Source organism: Anopheles cruzii, chromosome 2 (genome assembly GCF_943734635.1).
Source record: "Anopheles cruzii chromosome 2, idAnoCruzAS_RS32_06, whole genome shotgun sequence".
In the NCBI taxonomy this organism is placed as follows: Eukaryota; Metazoa; Arthropoda; class Insecta; order Diptera; family Culicidae; genus Anopheles; species Anopheles cruzii.
In genome coordinates, this window is record NC_069144.1 from 26,939,160 (window position 1) to 26,966,210 (window position 27,051).

At 50.1% G+C, this 27,051-nt stretch overlaps 1 protein-coding gene across 1 annotated transcript in view; it reads right to left on the bottom strand.

The window, feature by feature from the left end:
- LOC128277653 (nephrin-like) overlaps positions 1 to 27,051 on the bottom strand; it is a 137,974-nt gene that overhangs the window by 46,659 nt on the left and 64,264 nt on the right. Inside the window, exons 2-3 of the mRNA XM_053016145.1 lie at positions 8,547 to 8,723; positions 8,026 to 8,214 (exon numbers count right to left, since the gene is read on the bottom strand). Coding sequence (XP_052872105.1) covers positions 8,026 to 8,214; positions 8,547 to 8,723 — 366 coding nt within the window. The remainder of the gene's footprint in view (positions 1 to 8,025; positions 8,215 to 8,546; positions 8,724 to 27,051) is intronic.

Below are 27,051 nucleotides of genomic sequence, written 5' to 3' on the forward strand. Positions count from 1 at the left end.
TCGTACGGGGCTAAACAACGGCTGGCCTGGGGCTCTCGAGGGTAGGACGTTTTCCTGCTACTCTTCTAGATCCGCAAGGAAACGCTTCGACAGCAGAAATCCTACAACCCTTATCACCATGAGCAAAGCGCCCAAGTGTGTGTGTTTGTGTGTGTGTTTGTGTGGGGATCCATTTTGGGAAGATTTGAACTTTTGTGTACGTGGTGACGGGCGGGGTTGTGGGTTCGGCGGTGGCGTACAGATGCTTTTATGAGCTCGTGTGGCTCCACGGGGCACGCCATGTCGACGTGACGCTGCAAGTGGATTTTGCCGGAAGTAAGTACAGCTTATTGCGCTTTCAGCCGTGGGCGTGTGCCACGTCCTGACAGTGCCGCTGCAGGTCCTGCCACTCTTAGATCGGGTCCATTTCCTCCTGGGAAACGACGCGGGCCCAAGGTACGTGAGCTACGTACGGAAGCTACTTCATAGGATATTGGACAATTCATTGTCGCAGCTCGTGGGCGATGGCAGTTCGTGGCAGTTTTAAGCCCAAAGCCGACCGCTACAGGCGAAACGCAAAGCAGAACGCTGCCCTTTGATGCGCAGTCAGCAATGGGCAGTTAACTGGGCGGAGAGACCACACGGGGCTTGCGAGTAAACATTTCTCCGATTTACAGGGTCTTTTCGGGAGCAATCTCATACGGAGCCCCGTGCTTTCTATCGTATTCTACGTAGTTACTTTCGAACCCTCGCCCCGCAATGGGCAATGTGGTCCAGTCACGAACCACATCTCGAGGGTAATAATCCGTAGCCCTCAGCAGGAAAGGACACAGCGCGTCGCCGAAGCCATTATGAAACACTTTTCGAGAAATTGGATAAAGACTCAATTTGTTGAGAAAGACACGATGTGAGCTGTCTGAGTTAAAGTAGTTGGCCAATACTTAATTACTTCAATACATAAGTTTAGATATGAGATTAAAAACATTTGCTAAAAGTATTTTCTAAAAAGGGTTCATATTTGAATCGCTCCAAAATTGAACAACGAACAAAAGCAAACATTCCATCTGCTCTGCCATTCAACTGCAATCGATTGTGTAACCGGAGACGTGAATTAACATAACATTACCGAACTAGCTTTCAGAGGAAACAAATCACATCATTACTAGAGTGCGGCTGACATTAACTCACGAGAGGCTAACATTTTTACCAATCACAGTCATCATTACGTGCGGCGTAGACGTCGAGCTTCTCGCCACTCTAGGACCATCATAAACAAACGCTTGCTCTAACTGCGGGCTCCGGACATTCTGCGTGTGTCTGCCACCGAGCCACCGTTTTTGGGGTGAAACTAAATTATGCAAATGATTCCTCGACTCCACTCAGATATTCATAACCATAAGTCCTATCATTTTGCCCCAATAAACGCATTCCTCCTCGGTAATTGGTGGTGGCTCTCAGTCCCGGGCCCTATACGCAACCGGCTCAGCCCGGCGACCTAACGACCGTGTGATGCTAGAGGCCCGTTCCGTTCGGCAATCACGACACTGCCAATTTCGGCGGAATGCCGAGACCGAGATTCGGTGTAGGTTATGAGATATCGTCGCCCGACTGAGGTGACACGCACGCGGGTGAAGGTGAACGGTTCGATTTATTATTCATTCGCCGGGCCCCACTCTATTAGGGTTCGCCATTCATTGGATGCTTCCTGGGCGACATGACTTAATAGCCGCCGTGAAGGATGTTGGTCTGCCGGCCGAGCTCGGTTCCCCGTTTACTTCCTGTGCACTTCCCCGGACACTGCACGGGTCCGCGACACGGGTCCTTTCGGGTGGGCGGTTGGAATGGCAAAGATTGCAGCTATCATTACTTTCAATCGACCGTCTCTGCACGCAACACAGCGGGCTTGCGGGAGGGGCCTCGCACTAGGGTCACTCGGATGCAACCGAGTGCACCAGCATTGCATTCGATTTTGAATGAACCTCCCGGTCCCGGCGCCGGTGATGTGCGTTGGCTGCGTAATGAAGATAAGCATTCGATCCATTACGGCCTGGTGTCGGTCCGGCAGTGCAACTGCTGGTGCATCCGGGATGCTGATTGCCGGGAAACATTCCAGAATGGGCAACTAATTTGTGGCCGACTCACGCCGACCGTCGGCGGCTTTCTGCGAGTCGGTTGGACTAATTTTCCCAGCCCATTGGGCTTTGCGCGATGTAAATCAAACCACGCATACCGAACGCATTTTCCGGGGATTGAACCGATGCGACCACGAAATTGTAAGGAGTCCTGTGGCTCTTACGGCCTTGACATCCGCAAACAGTGAACAAGCTTCTTTTAACGTTCTTTTGCGTTAAGGTAAACAATATGAAAAGGTTTCTTATAAAAGAATGGTTACGGAACTTGCTCCTTTCGAGCGCAACATTTCCAGAACTTGTCCTCGGTTAGAACATTTTCGACACCTACAAAATTTGAAAGAATGCTCGTGCACTGAACAACGAAAGCGCCTGAAAGTATGCAAACCGATTTCTTCTTCAGGCTTCCCAGGAGCGAAAGTCGATACTTCCATTCGGCAGACGATGCAGTTACCGCCACGTAGAGTCTGTTTCCCGAGCCCACAATCGACCAAGCACGCGCAGCACGCAAAGAACGCGTTACCACAGAATGAAAAGCCACGGGAAAGCGGGAAGGCAAAACAAGACCCAGTGACTGGACTGGGCTGTAAATTTATGCCTTCCTACGCCGGGACCCAACACCTCAGTTCGTGCGCTAGTAACTCGCCAGTTGAGCACACACACATTCGGTCGGTATGTTTGCTCTCGTCCACGCACGCAGGACCGTATGTTGGCCCACGGATCCCTCCGCCAGCAGAATGGGACTCCCGGAACGGAACGGGGAGCGAAAGCCAACCCTGTTCCCACCGGGAAAATAAAACACGCCTTTTTATTCGTAGGTAACAATTGTTTTTAAGTAGTCCTGGAATGTGGTTCCCGGAATGTCCCGCTACCGGGCCACTCTCGTAGCCCGCAATGTGAGCAAATATTATTTTCTCCACCCAACCACAGGCCAACTTTGGCAACCCGGTCGGTCGGTCGGTTGGCTGGTCCCAGGCTTCCTGTTATCGTATCGTGGCCAGCTCTCTTGACTGGGGCGCAAATTTGTGTGCTCACGGGCCCTGCGTTCCCGGAACATTACTAGCGTTTGCTGAGGAGGAGGTTGGTGAAAATGTGAAAATTATAGACGACTCTGTGGCACGTTCCACAGCGCTGCAAACCGAGATGCAAACCCAAACCGACAACGGGCAGACCCTTTGAAACTTCCGACACACACACACGCGCGCTTGGGTCATCCTGGGATTTGCCCGATTGCTTGGGACCTGTGGCCGGCTGCTTCCGGAAAAAAGGGACACTCAACACATCGGACCACCACCCACCAGGAGCATTCATCCATGGAAAGGTCAGCACGGTCAGCGTGTCGTATGATAATTTACTGCATCCGTTGTTGGTCAGCGGTTTCGAAGCAGTGGAGCTTCGTCACCATCCCCCCGGGGTTTCCGTTCCTCGGCCAGCTTCCGGAAGTACCGAGACTCGGTGCTAGGTTAAAGTGGTCGAGATTTTACGTCCAAAAACAGCAATCAGAGTAATTTTAGGTCCTTGAATGGCGCCTGGAAGCCCCTCTGGCAGTAATGATGAAGTGAGAAAAGTTTAGACAAAGGACCATGCAAAAACGAGAACCATCGATATCGAACCCCATCGAACCGGGTTGTTGTCCTTGGGGCCGTGCTGAGCAGCCAAAACCCATGATGAAGATCCCCAAGAAACTATCGGCAGTGCGGCCCATACGAAGCCGATTGGGATGGGACAAAGGATAGTTTTTTTTAATTTAAATAATTATATTGATAGACCCTTGGCCAGATTTACGGCCAGATTAATGGCCCAAATCCATTTGATCGGTTGCCAACATCGAACTTTGGAAACTTTAATTATTCGTCGGACGAGTGCATTCTTTGGAAATGAATGCGTTGACGCACTGCAAACCTGCAAGTATTCACTGCTTTTGGATGGTAAAAAAGGTTTGAAAATGCGCTGCAACAAAACCGACGCAAGTGACCGACGAAAGGCTCTGAAAGGACATCATGATTTATGGCATCCACTGGACCGCATACGAGCACACCGAAGCTTGGCCGTTTTTCGCCGCATTACACTACACACGACCGAGTGCGTGTGGATAGTAGCAGTAACAGCCACCCCGGGGTGATGCCTAGATTCGGGATATTCCTCAGCGCCGGAAGAAGACGCCACATATCAAGACGCCCCGAGCGTTGCTGTGATTAATGCTCGGCGGCTTTGTGTTTCACGGCGCACAACGCTCTGCTGCCCGGGCATCCTTGTTTCGGTTCGGCGCGATGCTGACCAACGAGAGGCCCTTCACGTCGTCGTTACCGGGACTCGGGCGCAGGCTCTCCGTCTCTCTCTCTCTCTCTCTCTCTCTGCACCACTCACCGTGCGAAGGTGGCAAATTATCACTCTCGAGATGCAGACCAGTGACGGGCGCCGTTAGGGACTCGTCTGCGTTGAGGTTAAAGTTCGCTAGCTGGCGGCCCCTTGAAACTCGAGAGTAATCGACCACCTGCCAGGGGGGCCGCAGGGCGCGAGGGTTCTCGTTAGCGTGCGCAAGAGATAACGTGGGTCCTGCAGAGGCCACTAGACACCCGGGTGCAACATTGTAATCAAACCGAGCTCACGTCGCGCGTGATATAATGGGCGGCGTTGTAAAACGAGACGCAGGCCGGGCCAGGTAACTCGACGAACTTCTTTTGAAGACCTCCCCGGGCACACGCTCCAATGTTGGGCCCTTTTTTTAATCGCCTCTGTTCCCGGTCCGCGTCGCGTCATTAAAAACGGATCTCATTTTCTGCTGCTCTTATCACTGAGCTATGACGTTCTTTTGCGCAAAATAAAAGAAAAACGGTGTGCGAAAAGGTGTGTAAACTGAGGACAACGACAGACAAGAGCAAATTAACTATAATTTGGAAAAGTATAAACAAACTCAAGGGAAAAAGTTAACAGTTGAGGAAGTAAATGAATAAACAAAACGAGTTGGTTGGTTGGTTGGTTGGCTGATAGTAGCATCCTTAGAATAGACAGTAATAATCTAAAACGGAAGCAAATGATGCAAACTTTCGGTAAAAAAAACATAAATGAATAATGATGAACCTCAACCATAGAGCGTAAAATGTAAAGTATTGCATAAGCTGTGCCAACCCTGAAAGAAAGATAGCAAAAAATTAAAAAAAGCTATTCAAATAATCAAAAGCGTACCGAATAAACTGACAGTGTAAGAGAAAGTGGCTCAAAGTTGCGATTCGGTTGCGGTCTGTTTCAACCTGCGACCGATTCGGTAATTGAGATCTGCGCTACACAGATCGGGAAACCGAAACCGGTAATTATCATCCTTTTCGGGTACTGCGCCACAGTCGACTGCCATCGCAGGCGGACGAGCTGCATTTTGCTCTGGAGTAATTTCAATCACATCATTACCCATCCCGACATCGGGCCAGGTCCTGGGTGCGAAACATAAACAACTCTTCGGCGCTACTGATGTTCCATCAAACCTGTGTCCTGTGGCGCAGGGCTCAGGGTTTGACACCAGCGTTACAGCTACGGTGTCCGGGCGTTTTGTTACATTTTCAGGCCCACCATTCTCGCAGGGGGAGGCTGGCGGCGAGGATGGAGTTGTCGAGTTCTTTGTGGCGGGTGAAGTGTTTACGGTTCGTCTCAAGAGGTGATGACGCCCGTGCTCATGGAAATCTTTTTGTCAACGCAACGCGCCAACCGACCGGCGTTGCGTTGGCGGCGATAATGCCTAGCAGCCAGCCAGCCAGCCAGCCCACCCGGCCCGATCCGGCCCGACTGATACCGGATCCGAGCGAACCTCCGCTCTACGCTCTACCAACCGCAGGACGGCATAACCGCGAACATGCCCTGGGCCAGGCCGGCTGACGGCGGCAACGGCAGCTAATGTGAAAACTTTGCTACAACGCTTATCCTGCGACGCGGCACCCCCGTGTGTGTGTGTGTGTGTGTGTGTAGGAAATAATATACTCATTTCGTCCGTGCAAACAACGATGTAAACACGGAGACAAAAGGGAGTCGCCCATTTGTTTGAACCCGTGAGCGCAATCCTTTCATAGCCAACCAACTGGAGTTGAAAATGGAGTATTCAACCGGCGACAGTATCCGGTTGCCGCTGCTCCTTTCGAGTGGCCGCCCGGCCGGCGCGCGCGGAACTAGTTTCACGAGGCGGCGGCGGTGGGTTTCTTTTATTTGTGTGTGTAACTTTTCCACTCGCAGAGTCCTGGGGCCAGAAATAAAAAGAGAGACAAAGAGAGACAAAGAGAGACAGAGAGAGAGAGAGACAGGCGAGAGTGTGTGTGAAGAGGGAAAAGTCACTCTTTGCCCGCTCACAAAGGCAAAGTTCGCATTTTCGCTACCGTGCACTGATCCTCCATCACACCCTGTTAGAGCCAACACTTCTGGTCTGGGGCTTTCCTATTCTTTTTTTTCGTTCGTCTTCTCGTGAAGTCTCTTCCCGCTGGCTGGCTGACTGGCTGGCTTGATAATGAAAAGAAACGCAAATGGGTGCGGGAGGAAAATGCGGCAAAAGTCGACATAAAATTTTTAATAAAAGTGCACAGAACCATCACCCGCCTGCCACCTCCCTTCCCCAGCCACTCGCGGTTGTAGGATTCCGGTAGACACTCCGGCGACCGGGAGTGGAGCGGAAAAGGATCACCAGAATCTCACCAGCGGAGCGCACGAACCGCTCTGAAGTTGCCGGAAACCGAGCGACAACGGGCGACAGCGGGGTAGCTTTTCACCGCACCGATGGTTGGGGACGGGAGGGGAGGGCATGGGCAAGAAGGTGAAAGGTTCGTGAAAAGAGTTGAATGAATTTTTGACGAGTGCCGAGTGCCGGACGCCTCCGCCGCGCGCAACGAGCAGAGGTTGAGGTTGAGGTCCTGCCCGACACACTGTCCAAAAACTGAGGGAGCGACGAAAGCACAGACACAATGATCGCACTCCCATTCGCACTTCGCGCAGGCCGATGGGAACCAAAAAGCCAAAGCATAAAACCCAGGGATTAAACACGGCAAAAATTGGAAAGAGTTAAGAATACGGCCCGACCCGGGCACCAGGGAGCTTAATTACAATAATTGCACGTCTGGCCCCGGGGTGCGACCGTGCGGTGGGTCCTTTGCGGCACAGACACACACACACATGCAAACACACACCCAAGAGCCCTTTCGCTCGCCCGTAGTGTCAAGCGCGTTGTCAACTGCGTTGGCCGCATATTGAGAGGGCAACTCCGAGGGCGCCTTCGAGCTCGGGCCGAGGATTTCGAGGTTTGCATCATTCATGCTGAGCTGCTGGTGCACACAACCGGTGCCACCGTACCGGTTGGTGCCGGCACCGACGGCACGGCATAAAACGACTCCGCTCCGACTCCGCTCCGATGATGATTTATGCTGCTAGCAAGTCGTTAACGGCGTGGTTTTGCATTCCTTGCCATGAATATGCAAAGGTTATTGACACGTCGGATGTGTATCGTTGTTTGACGTTGTATTTGGCACGAACGCGTAATGGCGTAAAACAAGTGCAAATAAAAAAGAAACGGTCGGTCACACGGACGTCTGCTGTCGGCTTCAGAAAGGACTTCTTTGGAACCAGGGTTTTACGATTTCGCAAAGTAGCAAAGTAGAGTCTGGCATGGTCTTCACTAGGTGCAACTGCAATTTCAATGGACAGCAAATGTCCTTAAACAAAGTTTCAATGAAAACATTTGAGTGGAAACAAATGGACACTAACAGATGACAACTCGAAATTGATCTAACGACAGTTAGGTTCAAAAATCGACGAAATCTCGAACTGCGCCTGAAACTATGCAATGCGCGACCACTAGCACCCTTTTATTTGGTACGTTTTCGACCAAATTTTCCCCTTAAATGTGTTCCATGAAGTCACGAACCACTGGCTGACGGGTATCACTTACCTATCACAGTGAGCTTTGCTTTGGCTCGGATTGGTTTGTGGTGCATGTAGGGATGCACCTGGCACTCGTACTCGTCGTCGTCTTCGAGCGTGACGTTCGCGATGCGTAAGTTGTAGATGCCCGAGCCTCCGTTACGGAGCATCGAGTACCGCGGGTAACCGGTGATGCTCTGCGTGGCCTCTTCGTAGCCTAATGACGAGAGCGACGAAAAGAAGGGTCATTATACAAATGTTTTTCATCAAACTTTAGATTGATTAATTAAATTAAAAGACACGAGCAAGGCTGATCATTGAATTTTTATTAACCAAATGACTGAACTACGATCGGTACGATCGAAATTTAGTAACATCAAAGTAACAGTTCAAAGTTAGTGACTTTCAAGCGTTCAAAGGTAATTGAATTCGTGCGTTAGGAGAGTGTGTAGCGCGATCCAGACTTTACCATGCTGCCCAATGCGCCACAGCCTTATGGGCCAGCCCACTGGAAAGAAATGTGTTCAAGTTAATGAAATTATGACTTACCCAGCACCTCGCCATCCTTCGTCCATTGCACCGCGCCGGCAGTATTCTGAATTTCGCAGCGCAACAGTGCCTCGGAGCCCTCCGCCACTAGCAGGTCCAGTGGCTTGACTCGGAATTTCTGCTGCTGCTGCTGCTGTTGGGCCACGGCTCCCACTGCCGCCAGCCACAGAGGTAGTACTGGGAGAGGGAGTAAAATTAAAACAGATAAAAGAAGTAAGTGCACGGAACGTAAACATTAGCCACGCTGTTGAGGGCTTCTGCTCTGCACGCGCCGTATGAAGCCGAGTGAAGATTTGTGCAGAACTGGCAAGCAATTGGGAGCTGGCAAACTGCGTCGGACACCGCGGGTGAGTTGCTACATAATTAGTAGCGTTCGGGCGGACCAAGACCTCTCCAGTTCACGGTCTGGTGCGCGCTACGCCACCGACGAAGCGCTGGCGTAATTAAATAACTGCATGAGTGCGTCGTCCCGCGCTCTGCGGGAGCCCCGCAGATTGGCCACCTAGAGGCCACCCGCTGGAGCAGCTTTTCGGGGCTTTCGATCGCCGCAGTTGCAATTAAACAGCAATTGCCTTGCCAATTTGGAGGCAAAGCCCCTCACTTTCATCGGTGACTTCACGGGAACGGCGCATAATTCTGGGCAATTAGTCAACTCTGCCGGAAAACCTACGCTACGCTTGGGTACCGTTCAAAAAAAACTTCACCAATCTGAACGAGGACATCTTTTAACATTGAACACACAAAGTTTTGGTAGCTCCCACAACAACATTATGCGCCCGAAAGCGGGCTTTCCTTGGCTCGCTACATTCCGCGACGTACTATTAAAAGGGAAAAAAGCGTCGTTTGCGTGCATTATGCAGCCAATCAACACCAACTTAAATTTCCGCAGGCGGTCCCAAAAGTGGACGAAAAATGGGAGGCGAAAATACGAAAAAAATACGTACAACCCAAAGGGTAACCGCTTCGGGTATAAGCTGCGGTTCACCGTGCGGCACGTGCAACTGTGTAAAACTGTTTAAAAGACCCCTTGGGCCAGAGCGACGGACCACCCCGTTTCCATCGGGTCAACCGGGTGAAAAGTTAAAATTAAATTCAAACTTTCCATTCGGGACGGAACCAGCAAACCACGGAAATGAAAACATTAAACAACGCAAAAACTAGGAGTTAACAATTCAAAAAGGGGCTTGCCATCCTTGCCGGTGGCAGGACGTCCAGAACGGCACGGACCGACGAGAATGAAGCATAATCGGGGACCGGGGACCGCACACCTGCCGACCGGCTGACGGCTAGATAGTCAACAATTAAGGACATTCCGGTGTCCCTGTGTGCAATGCAACCAAGCGGCAGCAGTGGCTGAAGCGGACAAGTTTGCCCAACAACAACCTGACCTGAGCAGGACCTACTGGAGGGGCTGTCGAAAGATGCGCCCGCGTGCGGGAAAGTTTTTCCGCCCGTTCCGGCCAGTCCCAGTCCCGGGAAAATGATAAAATTCCTGCAGATTCCAACGGGATAATGCACAATGAAATTATTGAAAGTAAGGAGCAAAAGTTTGCGGTCGTTGAGCCACCGTCGCCGTGACCGGACAATCGCAAGAGAACAACCGTGCAGTGCTGTCGTTACGCGACTTCGTTCGTTAATTAAAACTAAATAAATCATCCTCCAGTTTTTGGTGTTGTGGGACACACAAATTGCATCACCAATTGCATGCACTCGCTTTTTGTTGCAAACTCTGGAGCTGGGAACCTTTTTTTTAAATAAATAGAAAAACGCTGAACGTTGATTTTTCCTGTTTACAATGCAAACGCACGCTGGCTGTGTTGTGGGGTTTGTGCTGCGAAGGACAGAATCCATGCATCGGCAAGTTTTGGGTGTGCCGTGAATTCTTTCGTTGGCGGCGCCTGATTTTTTGATCGCATTCCCCCGAGTTCGTTATGCAAATAACAAGTTATGGATTCGATCGATCTACTTGCAGTTTGCAGCCCAATAACGCTCGGGTGTTGGGTTCCATTTTGACTCAGCCGGTTGAAAAATAAACGTACCGATTGGACAGCCTGACTCTGCACACGCAGCGAACTTTCTGCAGCGAACATTGCTATGCATTTAGATTGCTGCATCACGATTGAAATGACTTTCGGCGCCGAAAGCTGATTGAGCTGTCCGAGAACGTTTTACACACGCACGAAAGAACTTTCTGAACGTGTGCAGCGAAGACGATTGGTAAAAAGGGAGAGAAAATAAGAATTCTTATCACAATCAATGAAATCATTCCGAGCCGGTTGATGTTCGAAGTATTCGAACAACAGCAGCAACGGAGTATTTGAACAAATGTTCGAAACATTTCAACAACACTTCAAAACTCTGAGTAAATTGTTCTCCGGTCGGTAATAAAATTCCATCAGCTTCCGCCGGAGCCAAGCTCGCCGAATAAACACACACACATAATGGATGGCAACTCAACATTGCGATCCAACCATTTAAATGCATTATTAACATTATGTGCATCAGAATGCACACTGCAGGTTATTGTTTCCATGTTCCCGGTCGCTCCGTGCCGCTGTTCTTCCAACTCCGGCATGAGTGGCACGGTTTTCCCGGCATGGCCTCTGCAGACAGACAGAGAGTGAGAGAACGGAAAACAAACAACCCAGACACACAGCCCGTTTATGGTCCCTCGCCATTTTCCACCCAGACGGGTCCTACGGGTCAAGTCTCTGAGATGCTCACGTTTTTGGATGGATCTTCTCAGCTGCTGCTGCTGGCTCACGGAATGTCTAATGATGCATAAAAACGGAAAGTTTAAAGAACCAACCGGGGGAAGCAAACCGGATGGACGGCGTTGGCTGATGGCCGGGCAGACCCGAGTCAGGGGCCGAGCGTGGGGGGGACCCAAAAGGGAAAACGCAACTCATCTCCAACTCGAGCATCCGGTCTTCCTCGAGCCCAACTTCCGGGCGGAACGGGCCAACGAAGAGTAGTAGGACACAGAAGCAGAAGGATTGGTCGGCGGAGTCCGTGGAAGGATAATATTTGAGCCCGGGGTACGCTGTAATTTGCCAGCTTGGGTCTTCGTCTTGAGCGATTGAGCCGGAGCCGGTGGCCGGCATTCTTTTGGATTATCAATTGCGTTATGCTGTTTGTTGAGGCGAGTTTGTTTCGGTTCCTTTCGCGTGTTCCCGAGACGTTATTGTTCGGAGCGATTTTTCTACGTCACAACCGGATGCTAAGACGCAAACTTATCTTCTGCATTCACCCGAAGAACGACGCGAAGTACATCACGGCGAAGCGGAGTTTTCAGTTTGAGCCCATCCATTCTGTGCCGTCCATTATAAGCTTAAATATGCACATTACACTGCGAGCCAACCAAAAGGGGGGTGCAATTTTTCTTGCGCACCAAACACGCCCAGCCGTAAGCGAGTTTAAGAAGTTTAATCATTAACGTTGGGGGCTATTACCGTTCCGAGCTAGGCGGCGGCTCACACAAGAATATTACCGCCGAAAAGTCATCCCGGAAAAGGTATGATAATTTACAACCCCATTCGCTGTGAGGTACACGCCTTTCATAAAAGTGACTTAAAAATCGCGAAATTGCTGACGTTCGGCCCCGGTTTACTAATGCGAACTGATATGATAACGACCTCTAGCGGGAGGATGCCATCGCACACATCCCCGGAACAAAAATCTCATCGAGCTGGAATAAAAAGCCATAAGAAGTACTCTGAAGAGCAGCGGTTCGCTTGACTTATTGTTTTAATTACTTAGACTTAACATGCGATAAACATCGTTCTTAATTTAATGCCACTCCGCCGGCCCATTCGTCTTGGAACCCCTCTGCTTACGGATTCTTGGAGGAGCTGTGGCCTCGTGACTTCCAACCAAAAACGGGCCGCTCGTTTCTAATCAACCGACTGTGGCTTAATTCTGCCTTAATTGTCCTGTGTCTTGTTTCATGGTGACGCTTTTTTGTCGGTTGCCCCTCTTTCTCAATCTCTCTGTCACACTCTCGGTTGATTGTTGTAATTTCACATCACAATTGTGTAGCGTGTGTGTGTGTGGGTAGTTTCATTTGGTTTTAAATTATTTTTCTACAACTCCCATTACGACGACTCAATTAAATTTCGGTTTTTTGGGGTCTTAAGAATGGTGCAGAAATTCGGTCGGTCTCTCAAGTGCCGGCTCAACTCTTCTTGGTCAGCCCGACTCCGGATGAATGAAGTCATTATGTTGCAGGTCGGCCCCGGGGCTAGGCCGAATGCCACCACAACAAGGCTCGTGTTCATTAACACGCCGACAACCATCCGCGTTCATTCATTCAAATATTCAAAAAGCCTTGCTTCGGCCGTAACCGAACCGGTTACCACAGGCCCAGGTCCATGTTTTGCCTTTGCCGGCCTGATTTATCTTCTTTCCGTTGTTTGTGGAGCCACACGTTCCTTCGCCTTACGCACACGCTTTGTGACACATCTTGGCGTATGCAAATTCCTTCCGACGGAGGCCCCAACAGCAATCTCGGTTAGTGGTGGTGACAGTCCAACTTGACCCAAACGACCGTTCGGCAGCTTATGCAAATCTGGGTTGAATGAAAATGCGATTTTTTTTTTTCGCAAAAGAACCGCTTGCCGGGAGCCTCACAAACGGGTTGCCGGCGTTCGGAAGCTTTTGGTTCGAAAATTATTCATCAAGCTTACTCGGGTCCGACTGGAAAAGAATTTACTTATTTGCTCCGTGTGTGTATTCAGAACCTAAATTGAAACCGGCGACGTGTTCGTGTTTGTCAGTCGTAAAAATGGCGTACACACGGTGCAGTGTATTAGATTCTAACCGTACCGAGGCTTAGGGAGGTTCTTTATTTTCAATTACTTGCATTCCTCACCAGGCGAAGTGTGTTCCCGGGGAAGCCTTCAACGGCGCTTTTTGCCCCGAGACTTCTCGCTGCCATCGGAAGGAAGCGAAGCGATACTGCACAGTAATTACAAAGCTACAGGATAAACCCCGGCCCGGCGTGTGGCCGGATGTGGTGAAGTTCATTTCGCAGCGAAACGATTTTTCGCTAGCATTACCCCCGTGGATGCCGCATCCCATCGGGGCGTCAGAAAAATTGCAAGCTTTCCCAACCCGCCGGGCGCCGCCGCGTTGGTTCTTTCAAGTCGCAGAATGTGTCACGGAAAATCCGTACACGAGGACAACAGAAAAAACATCCGGTACATTCCTGTTCGGAAGCTGATACAATGTAACGTGTGGAAGGCAGAAGCGATCGAAGCGGAATCGGGCTGCACGTGTGTCCTCTGGACCGTAGCGCCAGCGGTAGCCGGCCTGTCATCTCTGGTTTACGCCACATACGCTCGGCTGCTTGTTACACTCTGCATTTCGAATGCTTCTGTGGTTGCCTTTCTCGCTCTCTCTCTATCTCTGGTCTCTCTGGTGCTGGCCAGCATCGTATCGACGGACAATATCCGGTGGAGTGATTATGCTATGCAGGAGCTTACGGGGGAATCAATAAGACACACACACACGTACGGTTCTTTCCGCGTGGTTTGATGACAGAAATTTTCACCTCGCCCGAGCGAAGCGATTAGTGGACTTGCGGATGATGGACTCCGCTACAAGTTTTGCAACCAAGCGATGCGATTCTTGAAGTTATTTGAACGAAGGTGACGTACTCTTGCTCTTGGAATGGTCCCTAGTAAGTACGGGTGGCTCATTTGCATTTTCTTTAACTTAGTGATTCTTTTAAAAGTTGGATTGATTAAGACCAATCCATCTTGTCGCCTTGTATCGTGAGACAAACTTTGGCAATGTCGAAACAGCAGATCGCTTGGGTATGAACCCAAAGCTAGTTTTGGGATGAAGTAAACCGTTGAAATGCTCATCCGAGGTTAGGGGGGAGGTAATACCCCCGGTAGTTACTGGGGTCATGTTCGTCTGCTTGTTTTAAAGTCAGACACCACGAACGATGTCTTACAAGCGTCGGGGAAAGTCTGACGGTTGAGAGACGGTTAAATGATGGCAGTCAGGATTTGCGCCAATGTGTTCTTACACAGTTTTAGGACGTTGGCAGGGCATCGCATCATACCCGGGAGGATATGAAGGATTAAGCTGTCTGCAGTACGAAGACGAGATTTCTCGACGCTAATCGCAAATGTCCAAACTGTGGGTGGTTCTTCTCAGTGTCCGCTCAGTTCCTCAAATCTTTTATGCTACTCAGCGGTACGGTTATTATTGAGAAAAAGTCCAGCTGGAGACGCAAATTTCACGATGGCCGTGTGAGTCGTGTGTTCCTCCTGTGTTTTGTTAGGCGCGCCGGCCATATAATCAGAGCAGCTGTCAAGATCAAGTAAGTGTCAAGTGTGAATCCAAACACCATTGAGCAGGTACAATCCAATGTGACAGAATTTAAAAACGGCACAAACACACACCTGCTCGAAGCGATCAATTCGCTCGCCGAAAGCTGAGATGCGTAGCTGCACGGCGTCGAGTACTCGATCTGCAAGGCAATCGAGCTCGAGCTCCGATTGCAGCGGTAGAGAGTGTGTGTGCCACTGTCAAAAAATTTAATCGATACCGCTATCCGGTCACAAGTTTCGTAGAACGTAACCTCAGGTAGCGGTAGTCGTATGTCGTTCGTTTGCTGCCCGGCAAACTTGTTGATGGGGAAGAACTGGGAACGCCATTATTCGGAGTTTGGCTGAAGCCGAAAGATAGCATTATTTGCCGGGATTCGCCAGTCTGCGAAGGCTGTGTGTGATTTAGTGATGTCAGTCGGTTAACCACGATGGACGAACTCCAAACTTATTGTATAGCGAAAAGACCTTGGTCCGTATTTTAGGTAGTGTTGTTGGTGTTGTGTTAATGGTAAACTAGCGTGTTTTTGGTTTTTGGAACAGTTAAGTGCAATGAAGAATCGACCATCTCGGCGTCTTGCGAAATAATAAACCGCCGTGCCCAGTGTTTGTTTTGAAGGCCTTTGAGTTCTCTTTGTAGTTCAACATTGTCGTTGAGCTTGTCTTCAAAAAGCGACTGAGTGTTACTTGCAGATAGCCCTCTGACATGCCCCAGTAGATTAGCTACCAGCTCCACGTCCTCGATCGTGGGCGATCAGAGCTGATCTCTGAACCGGTACAATACAAATAACAGGCAACAACAGACAGCGAAGTGACACATAACAATCGCCAAACCAGGTCCGATCGTGTAGGGAGTCCGCTGTCGCTTGTAAGTAGTATCATATCTTATTACGTTTTCCATTACACCCGGATAATTCTCCATTTTTATGATTTGTTTGCACCGTTAATGAGGACAAACGCGACCGTATAGCTGCACACGGATTGTTTTCTGCTCGTTGCTTGAGAAAAGTTTCCCGAACCAAGTTCATTTCTGCCACCGGCGCTTTCCGCGGCCCACGCCAGAGTGCCCGTTTCCCACGAATAACCATACATTTTTGCTTCCAACCTGTCGTTATCTCGCCCCGACCGAATGGTTATGACCAAAACTTTACGCCAAAGCGAACACCTTCTCGGCACATTTGGACCCACTCTTGCCACTACAATCATCATCATCAGAACGCGATTCTGCACGACGACGACGCCGACGGAGACTTTAGTGCATCGTATGCACAAGTGACAAAGTTTGTGCCTCACGACGCACACCAAGAAAAGAAAACTTTACACACGATCCTTCAGTCGGGACGAAGGAAAAAAAGGCAAGGCAAGAGTACGTCAGCAGTTTGCCAACTTTTGCTGCTGCTTCTGGGCGACGTGTCAGCGGTCCCGTATGTGAAGGCCCCATCCCGTCGTTTCGTGAACTTTTTCACTTACCATTTACAGGGAGTGGCTAATATTTTTTGTTCCGCGCCCCGGCAGCGGACCACACCACCGCCAACGGAGTGGTGGCTCCAGTGGGCTAAAGTGAAATTGTGTGTAACGTGGTTATTTTATGGCGTTTAGATTCAGCCTCCGGACGAGTTTATACAGGAGGCCCTTCCAGTGTTTTTTTCTTCTGTCCAGTCTCATTGTTAGCCACCGCGAAACCTGCTGATGGCCAATGACGGTTACATCGAGCGTAATGAAGCCTATGCAAACCAGCCGGTGCGAGGTGTTGCTCCAGGAAGTCGGCCTTGGCCCTTTTTATGATGGCCGTACACTGCTCGACGCTAATCGCTCGCGGCGCGCCATTTTTACGGCACATTTGCCGCCCAACTCTGGCAGGCCAGGCCGGGGCGGGTTGTATAAGGGCCATAAACAAACCGCACAACACTAACAGGTGGCCAGGGCGACGTGATGGAGTTCATGTTGGAGAAGGAGTAAAGTTCTGGCGCTAGGGAAGTGCCTCAATCGGCCTCAACCATTGAAGATACTCGATGGCCATGAATGGCCACTGTCAGGGAAAACTGACAATGATCAGGAGCTGTTTGATAGGTACTTTGTGGTAGGTCAAGCATTACTTTCGCTGGGTGCCGTTATCGATTTCCAAACCCCGTTATCCTTTTTGCTCATGAAGTTTGTTCGAAGTGATAACGGCAACCTACTTTTTTGCTACAGTGATGGCCCCGAGAGATTGTGTTCGATATTTAATTTTATTAAACAAATCAAAGTTGAACGTCAATCTGATGGACCAACAATAGATTGATTTGTTACATGTTTCGATGACGATAGGAGAAAAATTTGGATAATGATTGCAAATAATAAAACAAATGAATAAACTTATGTCCAGCACTGTGCAACCACGCAGGATTCCACATCCCGTGTTACCGCAATCCACTCGTCCACTTGTCGGAGGGCCAGTAAAGTTAATACTGCTTTGGCAGCGGCAAACCGAAACCGTCAATCGACAGGACTGTGGTAATTAATATTCAATTACTGTGTTTATCTTTCGGCTTCTGACTGACTGGCGATGGCCGGTCCGCGCTCGTGGTCAAAGGACAACATTAAGGGGCTAATGCGAGCGAAAGAGATAAGCTCTTTGCCGATTTGTAGCGTCCTTCGACCGAAGGTCACCTGCGACGACGACGTCCCGCAAACCCGGGCTTGCAGGCAGCGAACCGGGATGCTGGCCATAATCAGATTATTCGTCGCATTGGCAGTAAGGATAACGGACTCATATGGGGCAGCCCGAGAAAAGGCAACGTCTCGGAGCGGCAATGAAGATGTGAGCCTAGTAGTGTGGTCCGGCACGGCCACGAGAAGCCCCGTTGCCGTTGCCGGGTCGATATCAATCAAATTGTCGTTTGGCAGGGAATTTGAATATATTTGAATATAATTCCCGGGCATGCCGAGAGTTCCCAGGCACCCAGAGGTTCCGATGTCCAGTCGTCGGTGTTTCCCGGTGGCCCAAATCGAAATCTTCCGCTTATAGCTGCTGCCGATAGAGAGATTCGGTTGCCGGAACCCCGGAGCCGGGTCCCTTGTCAGGATTAGTGACAGGTTACTGGTGTTTGCTCGGGGGCATCCCAACTTTGTTTCCGACTTCCGGCGACTGCTATCCTTCATCGATTCTGGACCCATCTCTCGTACGGAGGAGTTCTTTGTGTCGAGTTGTTTAGTCCTTTTCCGGGTGGATGGAGTTACAAAACAGCGTTCACAAGGTACGGGTTATCACAACCCGGACACTGTGACAACTTAAAATTGAACTAAACGATTGATTTCAAAGCTTACTGTTTATGTCTGTTTCTCGAGCTTCATATCTCGGGCTGTGTTGGCCTAACACCGAGTTAATAAACCGAACCGTTTGATCAACAATCTTTTTCCAATTCTTTCATAACTCCCGGTTTCGTCACCCAAGAGCCAAGTGACCTTGAGCAGCAAACGAGAAGGAGCTCATCGAATTGCTCCTGCCAGTGGCAGTCCCAGCTTAAAGAGGCGATAGCAACTAGTTCGCCGCTGTATCGTACATCCGAAAATCGACATTCATTATTCAGCTTAGCCCCCTTAAGCAACTGAGTTCGAACTTCGTGGGATTTTCGCAACCGAGGGAAAACTTTCGCCCCAGCCCTAGCCCCAAAAGCCGTCATAAGAAGCTCGTGCCGGGTTCTCGCGTGTGTGTGATTACAACGGCTGTTTGAGAACTGTTTTTCCGAGCTCCCCGATCCCGATCCATATTCCGCGATTCAATATAGTGACGATACAATCGCATCGGCAGATGGGATAAATAATTTTGTTCGTAGCCCGTCCCGAAGCCGCCCGGAGAGCCGAACGGGACTTTAACGGCTGGAATGGCTTCAAGCGCGCCTGGCAAGTGTGTCGGGTGATAAAAAGTGCACTTCCCGTTTATTTTATCACAAAACTTGCGTGGGAATATGTTTGGTGATGTAGCTTTTCGGCCTTGGCCTCGTGACGCCTCGGTCGACGACGGTTTTGCTGATGCCCATAGTTTTTCAGTTCCCACAACTCCCCGGTGCAGGGAGGACGTAGCAAAGAGAAGGACCCTTCTTGGAAGAATAAAGTTATGTCCATCGACAGCTCCACCGAAGATTAGCTGACAGGGCGCTGGCTAGGTCTAATGTGGTGGAAACGGCCTCCCGCAAACGATGGTGCCGGTGGCCAACCGAAGCCAACATAACAATCAAATTTTATGATCAAATTCGAACGGTTCGAGTGTGTGTTTCGCATTCGATACGATTTAAGTATGGCGTTTTATGACAATTTATTCCTCACTGTCATAAACATGCTTGCGTTGTGACATATTAAATAAAATTAATTAATTATGTTGATCACAACGCCGTCCGAAAGCGGGCGATGCATTTATAATAAGAAACGGAGACATCACTCGACTAATCAGTTAGCGTTTTCGTCCGATGAATTACGTCCCTAAGCACTCTCTCGTCCATTTGACTGCCAACTTTGACTTTGGCGAGGCCACAAAATTATTTACATCCATTAAGTAACTGGACGTGACGCGTCTCCGTTCCGTGATCCTAATTCCCCGCACGCCCAGCCGACCGAGGAAGGAGGAAACTACCGTGCCGGGCATTACAAGATCCAGCCCCGGTCCGGAACCGGAACTGCAAAGTGGACCGGGTGTGCGTGTATCCATCGGACCGGTTTCGGCTTCCAGTGGGCCGTGGCGAAGGGCAAGGTAAAGCATCTGCCAAGGCCAAGGCTCGCGAAAAAGTTGCTGATAAGTTGCCGGGCCGGGAAAAGTTTGGCCGCTCCGCTGGACAAGGGCACTGCAGAAAAACAGAAACGAAAGCGATCGGTGGAACTGGAAGGAGAACCAGAAACTTTCGCCCAACGGCGAAGCTGGCACACGAATCTGGGGGCCGTCAAAAAGTTCGGCTCGAGATTGACCGATTTTTCTTCGATATTCATTTTCTGCCCTCGCCTCTCGCCGTTCTCGGAAAACTCGAGAAGCCTGTTCGGCTGGAAGAGCCACAGACTCGAGGAAAAATCGTTCCAATCTAATGTCCGGGACCGAGCAGCCCGAACACGCTTATGAAGTGGAGCGCCGTCCAAGGACGCGCTCCATCGAACGGATGTCGACATCGGCATGGAAACGGATGCCCTTTTCCTCGGGAAATCCCACTCGACGACACACACACAGACTGGTGCACACTTCTGGTGCCGCTGCGTGGCACAATTGAAATCAGATTAAATTTCCACTCGAGTGAAGCTTTTGCAATTTTAAATCGCTTCCTGTCCGGCCAACGGCCAACGAACCGGGCCCCAAATGGCCATTTTGGGACCAGATTTTCCGCTGGCCAGATTGATCTCGAACCCGTAGCCGTGGCCCGGTACGGTGGGAATCAATCACTTTTCCGGCCGCTCGGAAGCCGCTTCACGGACGAAGGACGGAGCGGAGATGAGAGCCAAAAACTGTGTCGGGTCCTGGCATTCGGGCATTAAAGTGGGAAAGTGGGAGAAATTCTGCAGGATTCCGGGTGCGGGTGCGCCACCAAACCTTTATGTTTCGGCATATGATCGATGCTTTAATCGCGCCCACAGCATAAGGCGGCCCAGTTTCGAATCGGGCCTTCGTAGCTGTGGGTTTGAAAATGATTGATTTTCAAAATGGACGTCGCGATAACTCTCGCCGATCGCGCCAGTGCGATTCAAAGCAGCGGAAAGATTTCACGGAACAGAGCATGAATATTTATGGTACTTTTTGTGGCACATTTAGTCGATGAAAGCGTGTCGATAGCTATAAATAATCAAAACTGTGACGAAAAGAATTGCAACCATTTCGAAGCTGGACCTCAGTTTAGTGTTTTTGCATATCAAAATCAAAATCTCTCCAATTTATCCCAAATCGATGACGGGAGACGAGAACAGCTTTAACTTTATAAGAAGCACCGCTAGCAGCAGCAGGAAGTAATCGTTAAAGAGGCCCACGAAGGCAGAATTTAGATTGTGTTTTGAATAAAGAAACGCAATAATTAAACTGCCTCCGGTTGGTCTATCAATTGACAGCCGCCCGATGGCCAACATCGGGGCTGATCGCTATCGTTTTCCGTTCGCTCCGACAGGTCCTGACGCAGGCTGCAACCCCTATCAGAGTAACTGTCCCACGGTGGTGCCGCCTCTGGCAGTTGTCGCAGCGATCTCATCAACGGTGAAGGTACCTCATTAACACCGTGCCGTGGATGGGTTAGGAAAATTGCCTCGTCCGCCCTCGCGTGACTATCCGCGGAAGGTTGCCCCTTAGTGGAGTTCAATCACTCATGACGCGGCGTTTGTCAAACACCAACGAAAAAGCCCAGGGCAGCTTCCGCCTCCCGAGCCTTCCATCGGATCAATATTGACTGTCAAATCGGGGATGGTGAAGTTTGCGAAATTCAATCTCCACGTCTTCCCGCGTGTTGCGGACACACCTCACGCAGGTGCTCTAGCGCGAGGGGGGGAGCTAACTGTTTACCTCTTTTGCCCCACCGAATCTAGGCTGCCCAGAGCACCCGTGACACATGATTTATGCGGTGGAATAGGAATTTTTCGCGGGGCTTATCGTGCCGGCTTGACGATTTGTCATTTCTCGTTCCGTGTGGAAGCAGGATTCCTTATTTTTTCCACGTTTCATCGCTTCGATCGAAAGGCTAGTGATGCGTTCGGGCGCGAGAAGTGTACCCGTCACCCGGCTTATGTTGACATAAGCACGGCGTGGCCGGATGCTGTAGCGGCCATTTTTATTTCGCCGAAAAAGGCAATCAATGTGGCCTGCGCCCGTTGTTGTCGGTTCGATGTCTTTAACTGGCTTCTTTTAAAGGGCACACAAAGGAGAGCATAGCCGTGGTTCAACGGCACCGTCCACAGCATAGCGCGTTCCTGATTTTTGGACGTAATATTTTGGACAAAAAAGAAGGCAGTATTTTACTAACATTTGAATAGGGACACGTGACTTACTAAAAGCATCATTAATTAAAAATTAGAAAACCTCGATTTCCGGTTCAATACCGGCCGTTGCTTTTAATTAATTTCACGTGCATCGATTGCCAAACGGCCCAAACTGCCGAAAGCATTAGCATAAATTGTGATTGCTCGGCACACAGCAGCAGCCACTCGGAATCAATGACCGGTGGCCTCTTATCGATCATCAATCGAGAGGTTACTTTATAGGGTCCGTATGAGGGCCGTTACCCTATCGGGTCGTGCATCTTCGCCAGAAAGGCCGTCCGGATCAACCGTAGCCGGAGGTTCAGCGGGCCCGGGGAAAGCCTCGAGAACCCGTAATAAGCGTAAAGAGTCTGCTCGTTACCGGCATTCCGTTCGTTGCTTGCCCGAGATGTGTCAGCACTTCTGAAACGGGCGACCGGTGGGATCAACCAGCGTTTCCCACCAGGAATCGCAGCCACTTGCCGTGGGATCGTCCTTCGGGGACCTATCTGGAGACCCCGGTCCCCGGTCGGGCCGTTACGCTCTAATGGGGCACAGTTTTCCCTCGGGTGGCCGAAAATCTGCTTGGAAACCCCAAAACGGGATGATGTTAAGATTAATGATAATTGCTTCTACTACCTGCGCTGTGCGAGTGTGCGCTTTTCTAACCCGTTTTTGACGGTTAATAGAATTCTGAGCGCTGCCCCCCTCCCTCCCCCCGCCGAACCGTGTTATGGGTTCACATCATTCCACCACTTTGCGTACCTGACATTTGGCGCGGGCCTTTATCTCTGTTTTGGGGCACTAATTCAAGTCACGTTGATCCTCGCCATCACCAGAAGTCTGCCCGGGTTTCTTGTTTGGCGTGTCTTGTGCCATCACAGGCAAATGCAACGGAACAACGGTTCGATAAAAATACAATTCTTCAGCTTTGGCCGACTTAAGGACACCCACTGTAAACGTCAAGTTGGAGTTATTTTTTTTAATCTGCTCCAACTTTTCCAATCAAATCAACTCCAACTGCTCCGGAGACGCATCGCGCTGTCACCTGGCACACAGTGGAGCAGCATTCGGAACAGATCATAAACCGCAACCGGCTCACCGTCCGCTCATGGCAACGCGAATCATCTGCCTCGGGCAATTAGGTAGTTTGACGGGCGAAAAGCAACATTACAATCATCGTCAACGTCAACGCGCACTTCAACGCGCACCGCCGGAAAGGTCGGAAAAGTTTCCCTTCATAATGTTACGGCCACAGCGTGACCTTTCGCCAGCCTAACGGCCTATCGACGAGCGCCAAGATTGTCGGGTAATTAGTAGGAAGAATATTATGTCCAGCAGAACACTGCCAAGTTTGTTTATCAAATAATAAAACCCTTTCGTCGACTTCTTTCCGCAGCCCGATGATGCAGGCTGGAACTCTCCTCACAGCAGCCAGGCTTTTTGGGCAATTGTCATAACATATTTATGCCACTCGCTACTGCTGCTGCTGCCGCTACAAAGAACTTTCGCCGAACCTGGCCGGACCGGAAAAGTTCCGACGAAAGAAAGAAAACTTTGCGCCCGCTTTAACGGTGTTCGTCGGTTAATTGTCTTAGATTTCGCGTCGGGCCAAATAGTCATCGGGCATTAAGGCAGCAAGTAATGGAACTTTTAATGAAAGTGCAGTTCATTAGTAATTTGGCACCGTGCGGCAGAACGAGCGCCAGCTACCGACGCCATTAAATTAGGCTTCAGCTAAACGAACCGGTAGACCTATTTAATGATCTACTTTTGACCCAGGCGATGGTTTGGTGTTCGGTGCTTAATTGTGATAATTGAACGCTTGGAGTTTGCCTGATGTAGAATGGAAAATTTTGGGATGGATTTTTCTGAACACGGTTTTTTTGTCACCAGAGACATTAATCGAAATAGCTGAGCAGGCTTGGTTGGTGCACCACATCTTATCACGACGACCCAAAGCCATACGCCGGCGCCGGGGATAATATTTTATCAGCCAAGGTCTGAAATTAGCTTAACATATTTGCGTATGATTAAAAATACATTTCCGTCACGGCGTCGAGCAACAATCCGTGCTCCGTCCCGAGCCGGGACCAAGTCAGGGCAATCCTTTCGTGCCAGCAGCGCGCATGGGACGGCATTAGCAGCGGACCAGCGGTGCACGGGTTTTGAACTTGTGCAAACATTAAACGAACTAACGACCATTAGCTTATGCTGTGTCCCTAGAATGCAGCGCCACAGAATCCACAAGTGTCCACGGAGCGGAGGGTAAGGCAAGGGCAACACGACGGCACGGCCCACGGGCAGGGGGTGGGGCAATTGTTTTCGTTTCATTTTCCTCACCCGGCGGGCAAGTTGCGGCCATTGCTGACCGCTTCGCTCCTGCCAGGAAGGTGTTGTGGTTTTCTTAGCCACCGAGCGGACCGAGCCGCTCGTTTGGCCGCAGGACCGAAGCTGCGCAAGCAAATGCTAACCGGTGGCGTTTACTTTACCAAAACGGTTGACGCACATTCATCCCCGGCTGTCATGAGGAAGGATTTCGGTTTCATGTTTTGAAGCAAAGCAACAATTCATTTATCGAATGTGTGTTTTCGAGAAAGATATTTGCGCTTCGGATGCTTCACAGTGCCGGAAATGCGGCTCGCAACGGACAGAATTTGTTTCAAATTATTCGATTTAACGAATTGTGCAATCGCATTTTTGTGGTAAAGACAGGAAAGCTTAATAAACGTTTTAGGGTAAGTGTTTGTCTAATGTATTGCATAACTTCAGGCGCATTCCACCAATTCAGCCTTTCGCTCCGAGCTTGATTACGCCCAAAAGTATGCAATCGAAAAATCATTTCTTCGATGGTGATGTTCTCTTTGACTTCTTTTTATTGTTTAATCAAATTTCATATAAATTTGTGTAAAAAGTTAAAAACAAAGTGCAGGGCACCTTTTTTCACACTATTAACCAACGAAACGGACGCGTCATTCTCCCAACTGTGGTGAGCAATGAAGGCGCTGCTTTTACTGTATCCTTCAGCACCGCCAACATAAGGCAAACGACAAGGTTTCATGCTAATATTCAATTAGCCACCATCAAAGGAAAAGTGCAAGCCACCTCGGCGCGGTCGGTCGGTCGTTCGGTTGGAGCGTCCGGTGTTTGGTTTGATTACCATCATCAGCACGGAAGCGGCCCGAGCGTGGACATAAACAAACATCAGTCCGGGGCCGGGGGACCGGTACCACACCCGTGCCAGGCGTGCTCAACCAAACAAACTGGCCGGGAAACAAACACGCCAACATGCAAACAAACCGACTGCCAAAAACAAATCAATCCAACCACCCGCGTGATGGGCTGCCATTCGGTTTGTTGTGTTTTTCCGCCACGGGTCGGGTGTTGCATCGGAATACAGTCCGTGGCCTGTGGAACGTGTATCGGAAAATCGACAAACACGACGACGGTCTATCGACGTCTTACGAGGTGAAGACCGAGGGTTTAAGGAGGTGGAAAAATGCATCAACACCAAAGGCTATCGACGTCGTCGTCCTGGTCGCTGTGGCAAACCACATCGAGAATGGCCCTCCGTCGGCCGATAGTGTGTGAGCCGAACAGGTCAAAGGAGATTGTGGGTCATAATTGACGTGTTTATTGCGCCGCGCTGTGATACTTAAGGGTAATTGTCCGTTGTTAAGCGGTCCCTTGCGGCGCGTAAGGCAAACCCGTCAGAGCCCGGACCTGGCTGGCTGGCAGGCGATCGATGCCGTGAAGAATGTGAGATGTTTATAGAAAAACAGCGATTATTGGCACCATTAGTGGCGTTAGCTGTCGATAAACGCGTTCTGTACGTTGCGGTTTCTCGTTGTTGGTCTCTTGTCTTGAAGAATGTCAATTTCTGAATGTTGGTACAAGTACGAAAAAAGTAAAATTAACACAAAGAGAACTAGTAACAAAAATAAGCCTATTTATCTGCTAGTGAACCTTATGAAACATCATCGTCTATAAAGGCATAATCATGCCTCGGTTGAATCACGCCGTGAGCCGTTGTTGATTTTCTTCGCCGAACTCCGCCGGAATCGACTTCCATCACGGATGTATCCGACGGATCAAACAGCTTCCGATACCGATTTATGGGAAAGCTTCGAAAAGGTGACACTAATTTTCCAAAGAAAATGGAAACCCCTTCCCCGAACGCGCGCACCTTCGAGGATCCTCCGTTTTGTTTCCTGCCACGTAACTCCCTAACCGAGGGCACGTACATTCCATTAGATTTCTGTTACCGGCAAGGCGCGCCGGCGGAAAGCCGGAATCCGGAGTGTGGGCGTCTTCGTGCGCCCCGAAAACGAGCATCCATTTTCCGGGATCAGCGAGTGGAAATCCATCCCATTCAGCGTACAACGGGGATGGAATTTAAATTTTCCCCACACCCAACACGAGCGAGTGTGTGTGTGTGTGTTGGGGTGTGTGACAGAACGCCATGCGCCAAAAGCTCGGGCGGCACAAACTGTAGAGGCTGCGATTGTTAAATTATGTCTTTCGGTTAGCTTCTAAAGCTGTACCGTAAGTGATTCAAGGCTGTCCCGGAAGCTGTCCCGGGGAGAACGCGCCCGGCCCAAAGTCTGCGGGATGGCACTAATCGATGTTTAGCGAAGCGAAGCGGCTTCCCCGAAATCGTTCCCCGACCACGCCTCGTCAAAACCTGGCGCCCGACCACAAGAAATGTGTCCTTTGGCCGTTGGACGTGATTTTTTCTTCTTCTTTGGTACAAATAAAATCGGGCACCGTAAAAGGTCCGGGATCGGGGCCGACCTAATGTTAATGTAGACGCGCACGGCGGCCTCAGATCACCACCGTCAATGGGGGCCGGCGTCTAATGTTGTGGAACAAATCGGTGTGACAAAGCTTCGGGCCTGCCCAAGGACTCACAGAAGGATGTGTCGTTCCGGACCCGTGATGCTTCCCCGACAGATGGACTCCGGCGGTGTCGTCGTCGTCGTCGCAGAAGCAATGCGACACCTCTGCGAATCTTTGAAAGTTGCCGGCCCGGACTTATGTAGAGCTGCCAAGTTTTATTGCCATTTCATGGAAAATGTCCAATCGGCGCCCAGTGTGTTGTTGTGTGCGATGGAATAGTAGGGAAAAGCTTTCGAGACTCTGCGCTCGGAGTGCGCAAGTTGTCGGGTCGGAAGAAGTTATGCGATAGGATTTCAATCACCCAGATACCCGAG